The 13,338-nt window shown below is 27.5% G+C and overlaps 1 protein-coding gene across 1 annotated transcript; it reads right to left on the bottom strand.

The window, feature by feature from the left end:
* Window positions 1-348: 348 nt before the first annotated feature.
* Window positions 349-1,230, bottom strand: LOC129881648 (uncharacterized). The gene is made up of 3 exons (XM_055955777.1): window positions 1,048-1,230; window positions 895-959; window positions 349-778 (listed from the first exon to the last, which is right to left on the bottom strand). The coding sequence occupies exons 1-3, from the start codon at window positions 1,115-1,117 to the stop codon at window positions 596-598; spliced, it is 318 nt and encodes a 105-aa protein (XP_055811752.1). The 5' UTR covers window positions 1,118-1,230; the 3' UTR covers window positions 349-595.
* Window positions 1,231-13,338: the final 12,108 nt, after the last annotated feature.

Genomic DNA, 13,338 nt, shown 5'->3' on the forward strand with positions numbered 1-13,338 from the left:
ATTCGACTCAATTAGACTAGCAAAGGCGAAATTAGAATATTGAATTTATAAATTTTAAATTTTGTTGTATTGCATATTAAGTGAATATAAATATAAAGGTCACCTATAGATAGGCTTGTGGTTTCGGCGGCCTCTTTAATTTCCCATTTTATTCTATTTTTACATATGGAGCACCAGCAGAAAGAATGAAAGAAAAGGAGAGAAATATCAAATATGATTGATCATTACTTTGTGGAAATATTTTTTATACTACTGCACTTCATCAGTTGCTTCCGCCTTTGTAAGCCCAAAGGAATCTGCATATCTGGCGCAGTAAAAAATAAATAGTATATATACAAATATAGAAGTGGAAAAAGAACATGCAAAAATCTCTTTTCCATTTGAAGAAAACGGCATAATTCAGATTATTTTAAAAAAAAAAAAAATCTGATTCAATCAATTCAACATTACACTATAGAAGACAAAATAAACCAAAATTCAAGCAAACCCAACCACAAAAAGAACAATATTGAAACTTTCACAAGAGCCGAAATGATGAAAATTTCAAAGTACCCTTCTTCTTGGAAGGCTGCTAGCTATGTGTGTGACAAAAGAATTAGCGGTGACAAACACATTTGTAGTGGTAAGGACTATTCATTGGGTCATTCCCTTCCACTGGAACTTGCTCGGCTCTGCATTTGTACTTGCACCCTCTGCATTCATTGTAAGTGCAAGTTGGAGCCACTGATCCTATCATCAACCTTCTTGAATTCTTTTTCACCCATCTTTTTCCACCACCCTTTATTGCCAATTGGAAAATTCATAATTGATGTAAAAAGAAGCAACAATACAATTGAATTCACAAATTGAAGAAAAGAAGAGTACTATATGCATTAATTAATTTCGTTTTCCTACCTCGTAGTGCGACGCACCCTGATAGGCCCTTTGAGAATGAGGAATTATGGCTTGCATTCTTGAACCTGCGGGTAATGGAAATGAAAAGTTATAGCAAAGTATATATTTGAATGAGAAAATAATGCAATAGGTGAATGAATGAATATATATGACCTTGTAACAGTGCTAGTGATGAAGAAAGTAAGATGAAGAGCAAGCAATGGAAGAGTATAATTTTGGCCATTGTGGACGCAAAAATGGGGATAAGTTTTGTTTTGTGAGGGCGAAACAAAATGACAGTCAAATACACTATTAAAAAGATATGATAGGAAGAAAAAGGGAAATATTGTGGCTGAATTATGACTATAAGAGATAGACTGCCTACTTATTCAGTACTGTCTAAGTGTGAAGAGCATAACCAATTGAGGTCCCCCTACTGACAACCTTCCCCAACTCAAAAAACAAATTACTACTATTCAAACTCATGCTTTGCAAATACACTAATAATAATATAATCAATATTTGAAGGATTTTAAACGCTTAATATTAGACAAAACAACTTATAAAATATCTGATGAGTGAAGTTACAAATTAAAAAAAATGAATTTTAATTACGTGTGGAAACATATGAATTGGTTGATCAATTCACAAAGGAAAAGGATGGGTATAAGTTATCATAATATGTATTTTTTAGAAAATTATGCCAATAATCAAGTTATGATTTTCAGAGACGGCTGATTTAAATTAATGGCCCAAAGTCAAAATCAAATGAAGGCCTAAAACTTAAATCGTTAATAACTTTTATATAATTTATCGCTTTTAATATGATTTCAATTGATAATATAATCATTCTTATTTGGTACTAGTTTTCAAACACGTGTGTTACACGTGTATCTCATGCTAATTATATTAGTATAAATACTTGAAAATATTATAGTAAGTGTTACGATGAATTGCATAGAAAATAAAGTGAAAAAATAAAAGTTTAGATTGATGGATGATGAGCCTATTCAATCCATATTATTATCATTACAAAACATAGCATATAGAAATATTGGTATCAAATAAATTTCAAACGTAATATAATGACTTTAATTATGTAATTCTTATAATATCTCAAGTATCAAGTATCAACTTGACAAAAGTTCTTTTTTTAGTATGTCACGACACAAAATTTAAATGTCGATACCATGATTGCAAAATATTTCATGTTTTAAAATTTTGTCTTCTTTCTAAAAATAAGATTGTAGTCTTCATATTTTTACCCGCATACATATCTAGAAGTTGTTGTTGAATGAGAAAAAGTGTTTTGTAAAAGCTGTATAGAAATTCAATTAACATATGCCTTCATTAGAATGGCTACTAGATCATTATTAACTTTATAGTGGACATCTACACAAAAGTAGTAATTATTTGTGATAGAAATAATTATTATTAAAATATTTAATTGATATATATAAATTATATTTATACGTATATGTACCATTCGTCTCCTTCGCCTGATTCAAAGTTATTAGTTCTGCCATTTATAAATTTGACCCAAAAAAATATTACATAAGTTGTATAAATATAATTGTATCATATAGTATATTTACACCAAATTTGGTGAAGGAAAAATTTTAACCATAGATAATAATAGTACAAAATATTTTCGGATAACTACAAAGAAATGTCTTTACTTAGTGACCACAAAGAATTACCAAAAAAAAAAATTACAATTCATAATGCATATTGGTCAAATTATATAAATGAATTGATTTCATAATAAAAGTTACAATAAGTGCATAATAATAATCTCTTTTGCAACGTATGAACATAATTTTGGTTTGTAAAAGCCATGTTTCCCTATTCATATATTTAATAGCATTAACATAGTATTAGTGGAGTAATTGAAATCTTAACTACAGCAAAAATTACAAAGCGAAAGGAAAAAGTAACTGAAATCTTATCTCCCACATTTGGATTTTAGTGATTAAACTTCTGTTTTTGTGTACTTTCATTATGATTATTCGCGCTTCACGCGGTTATAAAAAACATTAATATATATATATATATATATATATATTAAATGAAGTAGTATGTAATAATTATATTTAGTTTAGTGACGGAGAAAACAATATAGATATTCATCTTCATCCTGAGCATGATAGATTTTTCACTTTTCTTCGATATGCAAAACAAAAAATTCTTTATTCTTTTTTCAAGTACAAATCTTTCATATGTACATAAAAGAATAAAAAAATTGGGATATATAAATGGTGAAGTAAATAAAATAAGAGGTTATATTTTGAAATAGTAATCTACCGTATTAAATTAAAAATACTACTTTTTGTTTTAATTTCCTCTATGTTTTGTAGGAGTACGATTCTCTATGCAAATATTGATTCTTAAGAAAAAGGCTTTTTAACTTCTACATTGTGACTTTATTATTAAATTTATTTTGCTTTATTAATCTTTTACACATTAAATAAAAAATGTTAAAATTTATGAAAATGAAACAAACATGAGTTATGAAAATATTTAAGAGTGAAAGTTATAGAAAAGATAAAGAGATATCAGTTACTAACAACTTGAATGTATAATTTTATTACACATTAAATACACTAATCATTGGTCATTGATTTTATTTGTAATAAATAAATAAATAAATAAATAAATAAATAAATGGAGAAAATAAGGGAGGAAAGTTAAAAAAGAAAGAATAAATAATTTAGCTGCATAAGAGATGTGTAATATAAATAATTTAGCTGCATAAGAGATGTGTCATATTAATCTTTCAAACACCACAATTAAATAATATATAGATTTTCATAGTTATGTAGCTAAGTCATAAAAAAAAAATCTACAATATTACATTCACAAAGTAATAAAAAATAAAAATGAAAAACTTATAAATGCATTTCAATCAGGAAAAGAATAGCGACGGAATTAAATTGTAACATACGCAAAGGAATAAGTAATGATGTTATAATAAATTATTTCATCTTTGATTTTCTTTGTCAAAAAATAAAAGTAAAACTCTTCATCATAATTTTTTTCGTTGAAATAAAATAATTTTATGAATTATGCTTCATAACAAAAAATAGAATCATAGAGGACTAAATGAGTAGTGTTGTTAGTAGACATAGCTAAATTACTATTACAAGTCAAAGTAAAAATAACATCAAAAATAAATTTTTATTAAACTTCAGAAATAATATTTAATAATGGAAGTTATAAAGAAGATAAAGACATGCTTACAACTTGAATGTATAATTATATTACATATTAAATACATTAATCATTGTTCAATGATTTTATTTCTAAAAATAAATAAATAAATACAACAACAACAACAACCCAGTGAAATCCCACAACATGGGGTCTGGGGAGGGTAGAATGTACGCAGACCTTACTCCTACCAAGGTAGGACGGCTGTTTCCTGGAGACCCTCGGCTCAGTAAAAGCATAAATGCATAAAAAAATGTTAGATAAGAATAGAAAATTAAAAGCTTTATGAGAAAAACAACAAACAAATAACAAATAGATAACAAATAAATACAAATAAATAAAGACTAATAACAAATAACGATTAAATAAATAATGAAAGCGTCACAGGTAAAATTGAGTAATCAGAGCATAGAAAGTAATAAATAATAACAGAAATAACAGAAATCAGAACTCAAAGCGCAAGAGATCGTAATGCACAGCGAAAATAAGGGAGAAAAGTTTAAAAAAAAAATCAGAAATTTAGAATCAATAATTTAGCTGCATAAGAGACGTGTCATATTAATATTTCAAACACCATAATTAAATAATATATAAATTTTCATAGTTAGCTAGCTAAGACAGAGAAAAAATAACCTACAATATGACATCCACAAAGTAATAACTTATAAATGCATTTCAAGCAAGAAAAAAATAGCGACAGAATTAAATTGCAACATACACAAAAGAATGAGCGGTGATATTATAATAAATTACTTTATTTTTGATTTTTTTTGCTAAAAAAATAAAAATGAAACTCTTCATCATAATTTTTTGATTGAAATAAGATAATTATATAAATTATGCTTCATAACAAAAAATAGATCCTAGAAGACTAAATGAGTAGATTTGTCAGTAGATGTAGTTAAATTACTCTTATAAGTCAAAATAAAAAAAAAACAGCAAAAATAAGTCCTAATTAAACATCAAAAAAAATTCTACTAGGTCTTCTCTCTTGCAAGTAGATCGATCATCATGTTCCGCTCCCTAAAATTATGCTAAAATCCTCGTCATATCTATTAATGGTACTGCTCTATGTATGATATTTATAATTTTCTATTCCAATCATATCAATTCAAAAATAATTATATCAAAAGGAGAAGAAATCTAAGCTATACAACACATCTGAAAAAAATTGAATATACTAACAATCAAAAATCATTATCTTTTGAAATCTAACAACTATTATAATCAAAATACACTATATGATTGGTAAATTAGTGTTAGACACTGTCATGACCCAAGCCTAGGGCCTAGACATGACACGGCGAGTGAGGAACCCGAAGATACCTCACTCAAACCTCTTAGCATTCATTTAGCCTTTTATAGGTATTGACAATAAAATGACAAATGGAAAAAAAAGGAAAGTGGGACTTTGGGGAGAACATCATAGCAAACATCAATAGTCAAGATTTGTCTTACATTTATCCGACAATACCTCTAGTCTTAGACTTGGCGGGGGCTAAGACATGTCCCCTGACTCATCCTCAATCAAAATAGAAATAAAATACCATGATAGATGTCTAAAGGTCTCAACATAACATAAGCTAGAAAGAAAAGGAATATTGTTCCCCAAACATGGGAACTCACCAAATAGTAGCCTTCAAACAATCTCAACTAGCCACGTGGAGGAGAACGAGGAGGAACGTCGATCCCTACATGGTGATATCATGTTGGCAAAAGAGTATTTGTTAGTACGTTGAATGTACTAAGTATGTAGGTATGCAACATAATGGAAAACATTAGGACATTTATAAAGTAAAGTACATAAGTGAGTGCATGCATGAGTAATCAAGTAAATATCATTTGAAACATTCATTTGTGGGAAGATGACTATAACCGATATTAAGACCATGTGAGCTATAACATGAAATCCAATGTAACCCCCTACATTGGAAGGGGAGACTATTTGTCAAGGTAGACCTCCGTCAACATTCATTTCTTTATCATTTAATGGCCATTTGTGGATTCACTGACCTAGCCTACAAGGGCTCCAATGCTGCCACATAGTTAATGAAACAAGAGGTTGCTACAAGGATTTCCTTACCAAACCCCACCTCAAGCCTCATTCGGTGCTAAGTCAAATCCCACGGAATAATATATCATGGTAACATAAACATACTTATAATTTGAGACATCAAATCATCATTTGGTAGAATAGCTCCTTAAAACCTTTAGTGATTCGAGTATGCAAGAATTGTCCTTATTGCATAAAGAATCCATTAGCTTAGGTGAGAAAGCCTCTCACCAACATTCATTCTTTCATTCAAAGACACCCAAAATCATGATCATTAGCTTTCATAAACATTTAATTGAACCATAACCTACAAATCATGCTTTCATGAAAATAGAGTAAAACTAGGTGGGTTCAAGTAAATTCAACTTTTCAACATGTATGTGATTGAAATCATATATAAACACTATGAAATTCATCAATTGAAATCATGCTTTAAACAAACCACCATGCATCTCAAGAACCATTAATGAATTAAGTAGAGAAAATACATGCCAACCTTCAATCTAGGCATTTGAAATCATATTGCATTAAAATAGACCAATAATCAATGATTTAATCATGATTCATGTATTAAGTAGAATTTAGAACAACCCATGAGAAATTCCTATTTGAAATCAAAGATTTAGTTGAAAAGGATTTTGGGTTCCATTGGTGGAAGAATCCATGGATAAAGACTCACATACCTTGATAGATTTTGACGTTGGGATTGGAAGAAGAACTTGATCTTGAGGAACCCTAGAATCTGCTTGGTGATGAAGAAAGCCTTGAGAAGAGCCTTAGGGAGGGAAGCGTTTTGTGAATTGAAGTTAAAGTGAGAATGAGCAGTTTGGGAATGCTTAAGGTCATTAAATAGGGAGAATTTATTTCCAAAACGACGACATTCACAGATAAAATATAGGAAAAGACCAAAATATCCTCTTTAAAACTGGTCGGACAGACCCTACGAATCACCCTTACGTATTGTAGACTTTTCTACTATTCGTAGAAAGGAATCGTTCTACAGGGTCTGAAAAATCCTGAGAATTGAGTCTCTGAACTTTTTCGATGACTCATTTCTACAAGTCGTCATCTCTTGTACGAATCGTCCTGTCGAGTCGTAGATTGGATACTGAGGCTTTTCATGTGCAGAGCTCAGACCCTGCAACTACGAATTATTTCTACGAGTCGTAACAACCTCAACGAGTCAGTCCTACTACTCGTAGGTTGAGTCGTAGAAGCTGATACAGTTCACTTTCTTAAAATTGTTTCTTCGTTTTGATTTTTTTGACTTACGGGGTCTTACGGAAAGCTTCAGTCGGCCTTAAGGCATGAAATCGTAATTCTCCTTAGCTTTTTTCGGTAAGGACACAAATTGACTTTTTGATCAACCACACAAAAATAATACATTTAAAATATCACTACTGTTAAAATTACCTCAATATTATTGTCATAAAGATTTTCTTCATCATTTTTGCTTGGAGGAGAATAACAGATAAGTAAAAATATATTTTTAACACAAAAGAAAGCACAATTAAGTACATAAAAATGAAAAGAAAGACTTCATGAAATTTTTTTGTCTTCATATATACTCCTCTGTTGTTACATGTTCTACTTCACAAGTCAAAGTAATGAAAAAGAAAAAGACTAACTTTGAATGTGAATACTTCTCATGAAACAAAATATGAGTTTATTAGATAAAATAGAGGTATACCATAAGGTATTACAAATTAAAGTTTAGTGATTATAAACATTATGGGAGTGATAGATATTATTAAGAGTAGAAATTGAAGAGTTATAAATTATAAATAGTTACTCCATAATATATTAAATTAAAAAAGAAAAATACTTAAAATATTAAGAAATATTATCAATTTATAATTTATAATTCGAAGGAGGCCAAATAATATAAGAAAATAAACTTCTTGATCTAAAAAAGTGTCACATCATACAAATATATATATATATACAAATATATATAATATATAATTATTATATATATTATTGAAGAATTGAAAAAGTCACTCCATGTCTTCCCTTTCTTAATTCGTTTTATATATATATATAAAGAGTAAACTTAAAAAAGATTAATTAAAACGAATTAAGAAAGGGAAGACATGGAGTGCCTTTTTCAATTCTTCAATAATATATATAATAATTAATATCAATGTAATGCTTCATCAATAGGATAGAATGTAGTTAATTTTTTAATAAAAATAAAAAAATAGAGAAAAATATTTTTTTAAAAAAAGAAAAAAGATAAATATCAATGGTGGCGTTAGAGAGATGCCATTGACTTAATAATAATAATAATAATAATAATAATAATAATAATAATAATAATAATAATAATAATAATAATAATAATAATAATAATATATATATATATATATATATATATATATATATATATTAATATCAATGTAATGCTTCATCAATAGGATAGAATATAGTTAATTTTTTAATAAAAATAAAAAAAATAAGAAAAATATTTTTAAAAAATGAGAAAAAAGATAAATATCAATGGTGGCCTTAGAGAGATGTCATTGACTTTATCTTTTTACAATTTATAATAAGAAGAAGGACAAATATATGAAATAAATAAATTTGTAGATCTAAAAAAATTGTCGCATCAATCTTCTCTTTTATATATATATATAAATAACTTATACACAATAAATTAATATGATTGTTAAAAAATTTAATGAAACTTCATAAATATGATAGAATGTGGTTAATCTTTTAATTAAAAAATAGAGAAAAATATCAAAAAATAAGGAAAAAGATAAATATCAATGGTAGCCTTAGAGAAGCGTCGCATCATCTTATCTACATTTGACTTTATATTCTATAAAGAAAAAATAGAAAAAATGTTTTTTTTTAAAAAAGATAAATATCAATGATGGCCTTGGAGAGGTGCCACACCATCTTATCAACATTTGACTTTATATTTTTACAATTTATAATTTGAAGAAGGCCAAATATATAAAATTAAATAAATTTTTAGATCTTAAAAAAGTGTCACATCACTCTTCTTTTGTCTACTTTACATATATATATATATATATATATATAGATAGAGAGAGAGAGAGAGAGAGAGAGAGAGAGAGAGAGAGAGAGAAAGTGAAAGCTTATTAAAAAGAGTAATTGAAAGGAATTAAGAAAGGAGAAGACATTGGGTGGCTTTTCCAATTCTTCAATAATAAAGGGCAATTCGGTGCACTAAAGCTCTCGCTATGCGCAGGGTACGAAGAAGGACCCGACCACAAGGGTCTATTGTACGCAGCCTTATCTTGCATTTCTGTTAGAGGCTGTTTCCAAGGCAATTCTTCAATAATATATATAATAATTAATAATTAATATAATAACTTATATACAATAAATTAATGTGATTGTTAAAAAAATTAATGAAACTTCATAAATAGGATAGAATGTGGTTAATTCTTTAATTAAATAATAAGAAAAATAGAGAAAATGTCAAAAAAGGAGAAAAAAGATTAATATCAATAGTGGATTTAGAGAGTGTCACATCATCTTGTCTATATTTGAATTTATATTATATTATATATAGATTAGTTAGATATTTTATAATTAGTGTAGGGGCAAAATCGTTATCCCATTTTGGAGATAGAAATTTTCCACTTTTAATATTATATGATGATGATTATTTTAATGAGACATAGTACTTCAAATATGTCAAATTTCTTCTATTAATTCTTTCATTTTTTAATAAAAAAATTACTTTTTCTACAAATAGTATTTAATATTTTTTAAAAAAAAAATTATAACCTATTATTGTTAAAAAAATAGGGCCCCAAATTTAAAGGCTTAAAGACACATGCCTTTTTTTCAATACTGTTAAACCGGTCCTGATGATTTATTCATCTACTTCATTGACTCCAGCATTTATTCGTATATCTATTGAAACATGATGATTTTATACTTTGATTTCTGGTTAAAGTTGCAGCTTAATTACACAGGCTTAACTTGCATCAACTAATTAATGAAAAATTACACAAATTGGATCTATTAGATAAAGTATTTATCTAAATTGAACTCAATTCAAACTATTTACCTTGATTAGACTCGCGCCCTAAACTATTTACCCAATCTCCCCTTGTTCTATTTACTGAACCACTGTTTCTTCATCCTTTATACCATCAGAGTATATAAACTCTGATGGTATCTATATACTTTGATGGTATCAAACAATAATTGAGCAGTCTTTTCACCAAAACACCGTCTATTATATATATATATATATATATATATAGACTCTAATGATATCAAGGAGTAGTTGCGTTGTGTTTTCACTGAAACACTATCCATCTTTGATAGTATCAGAATATATATACTTTAATGGTATCAAGCAATAAACTCAAATTAACAGTTAAAAATGGTGTGTGTGTGGGTGGGTGGGGGGGGGGGGGGGAGTATGAAAGTAAAAAGGCAGTTGCTTGTAAATAATTTCCTTTTTTGGAATACAAGTGTCTTTTCTTATTAAGCTGCGCTTTTTCCTTCCAATCCCGCTTTCAGAGGTTCACTCTCCGTGATAAAGCTTTTGTTTTTAATAAAGCATAAATAAAAGTACGAAAAATATCAAAACTATTCTCATCATATTAGAAATGATTCAAAAACGTCTTTCTTCTATCTATTGGGTCAAAAATGTCCTCAATATATTAGAAGTTTAAATTTGCCCTCCTTCTACCTAAAAAAATATTTATCAACTATTAAATACCAGTAATTTTGCCCGCACTTAAAATCTCTTATCAAAATTTTTAAATATAATATATTTGTATTATCAAATAAAAATTTAAAAAATTATAGCCTTCAAATTTGAATAGATTAAGAGCTCGTTTGGATTGATTTATAAGTTGCTTATAAGTTGTTTTCAGCTTTTTTGAATGTTTGACTGGCCAACTTAAAGCTATTTTGTTCTTAAAATAAGCCCCCAAAAATAATTGGATCTGTTTGGTTTAATTTATCTAAAGTAGCTTATAAGCTGAAGACAGTTTATAAGCCAAAAAAAAAATAAGTTGGGCTATCCCAGCTTATTTTTTTTACATTATAAGTTATTTTCAGCTTATAAACTTCTTAAAATAAGTTAAGCCAAATAGGCACGAAGCCTCATCTTTTAATCTACTTTACTACTATCAGCATCTTAGTTATAGATCTATTACTTAACAATTTCAGTCTTTTAAATTTATTGAGATTTTTGTGTAGTTTATAATAAAGTAAATATTTTTATTAGGTAAGACAAACATTGAGACAAACAATTAAGAAATTTTCAAAAAAAAATATATATTTACAAATCAAAATGAAATTAAATAATTGCCAAAATATAGTTAAAAATATTATTGACATATATAATTAGAATTATAAAAAAAAATTGAGCTATTTTTAATATGTTAAGAACATTTTTGATCTACTAAGTAGATAATTTGATAAAATTTAAATTATTTCTAATAAGTTAAGGACATTTTGATTGAATAAATGGAAGAAGCGGCAAATTTTATCTAATACATAAAAAAACTAACATTTTTATACTATTTCTAATATAGCGTGGATATTTTTAATTTCTCTCATAAAAGAAATATCTGTTGGACTCAAACTAATTAGAAGAAAAAGGAAACAACTTTTTGCTTGGTTACATCTCAAAAGTGTCCAGAATTAGGGCTACACAAGGCTAGTGGTCTCATCCACCAACAAACAGCATCTATAGGAAATTGCTTTATCTATTCTATAATTAATGAAACTCCTAGAAGTGTGTAGAAATTATGAAGCACATGTTGAAAGCTCACAGAATCTCTCGTTTAATTTTTGTGCTCACTAGAAACTGCGGTGCGGCCAATAATTCCCAATTTACTGTTCATATTATTGACCGACCCAAATGGGAATAAACAAGTCCAGACTTGGGAAATGATCATTTCTGAACTAAGCGGTTTTGCAATAGTTTAGTTGAAATTCAAAATATATATTCCCTTTATTTATTTTTATTTTATCACATTTAGATTTGACACATCCATTAAGAAAAAAATGATTAATATAACTATTTTATTATATTATTTTTATTAATTGATGTTTAATTAGTAATAGATTTTAAAAAATAATTTGAGAAATAAGTAAATTAATGCTAATGATAAAACATGAAAAAATTAAGTCTTTTTTCTTGTTATGTTAAAAGTGACAAGTAAAAATATATTTTTAAAATAGTGAACAAGTAAAAATGAACAACGAAAGTATATTTAAAGTTGAAATTATAAAATAAAAAAAATTGAATGGTACAACATGAAGTTCGTTTGGAAAATTTATGTGTGAAAATCAGTGTCTGCAATATGGAAGATCTGTATATGCAAAAAAATAATGAATTGAAGGGTTTCAATCTATTTATGACCTAACCAGTACCAACAATACTGAAATATTTGGAGTTTTTTTTTTAAAATATAGAAATAGGCTAAGAATTCACTTTGAATGAAGATTTTAAGAATATTATTTTCTAATATCTCAATTGATCAAATTCAAAACCAAATGTCTGTTTACTTGAGTACCATCAATATTGAAGTTCAGTATTTGCAAATACTGTAATATTTATGCCCAATTAGGGGTTTAAAGTTATATTGGAAACATTTGTAATTTGACTCCTTTAACCATCATAACACGCACCAAAATTAAATCTTATACATAAGGTGATAAAGATTTGTAGTGATAGAAAACTTAATAGGGAAGTGTTGAAATATGTGATCATTTTCAATTAAAAGTTTAAGCTATTAAAAAATAATATTTATTTATTTATTTATATCATTACGTGCTTCAATATGATATTAAAGTAGACATCAAAGATCATGGGATCGAGTCTTACAACAACTCATTTTCAGGTATTTATCCATGACAAAAAATCAAATTCAGACACGTAAAAAGCGTATTGAAAATAAAATTAAATAAATAAAAATATATACTTTCTAATAACTTGAACTTTTAAATAACTAATGTCGCACATATAAACATCAAGTCATACGTACACAAAGCTTCAATCTATCCGGTCAACTCAAGTAAATTAATCTCTCCTGTCATTTTTCAGACTTAGAGCTTATTCTTGGAGGGAATCTAGAAGCATAGTCAACATTCACTGATTGATGGCGTGGGGAAAGTTAGTTTTATACTGTTTTGACGCACAGTGGAGTAGATTCATATAATACATATATTTGAAACATTTGGTTGCATTATGT

The sequence above is a fragment of the Solanum dulcamara genome, chromosome 3 (assembly GCF_947179165.1).
Source record: "Solanum dulcamara chromosome 3, daSolDulc1.2, whole genome shotgun sequence".
Lineage (NCBI taxonomy): Eukaryota > Viridiplantae > Streptophyta > Magnoliopsida > Solanales > Solanaceae > Solanum > Solanum dulcamara.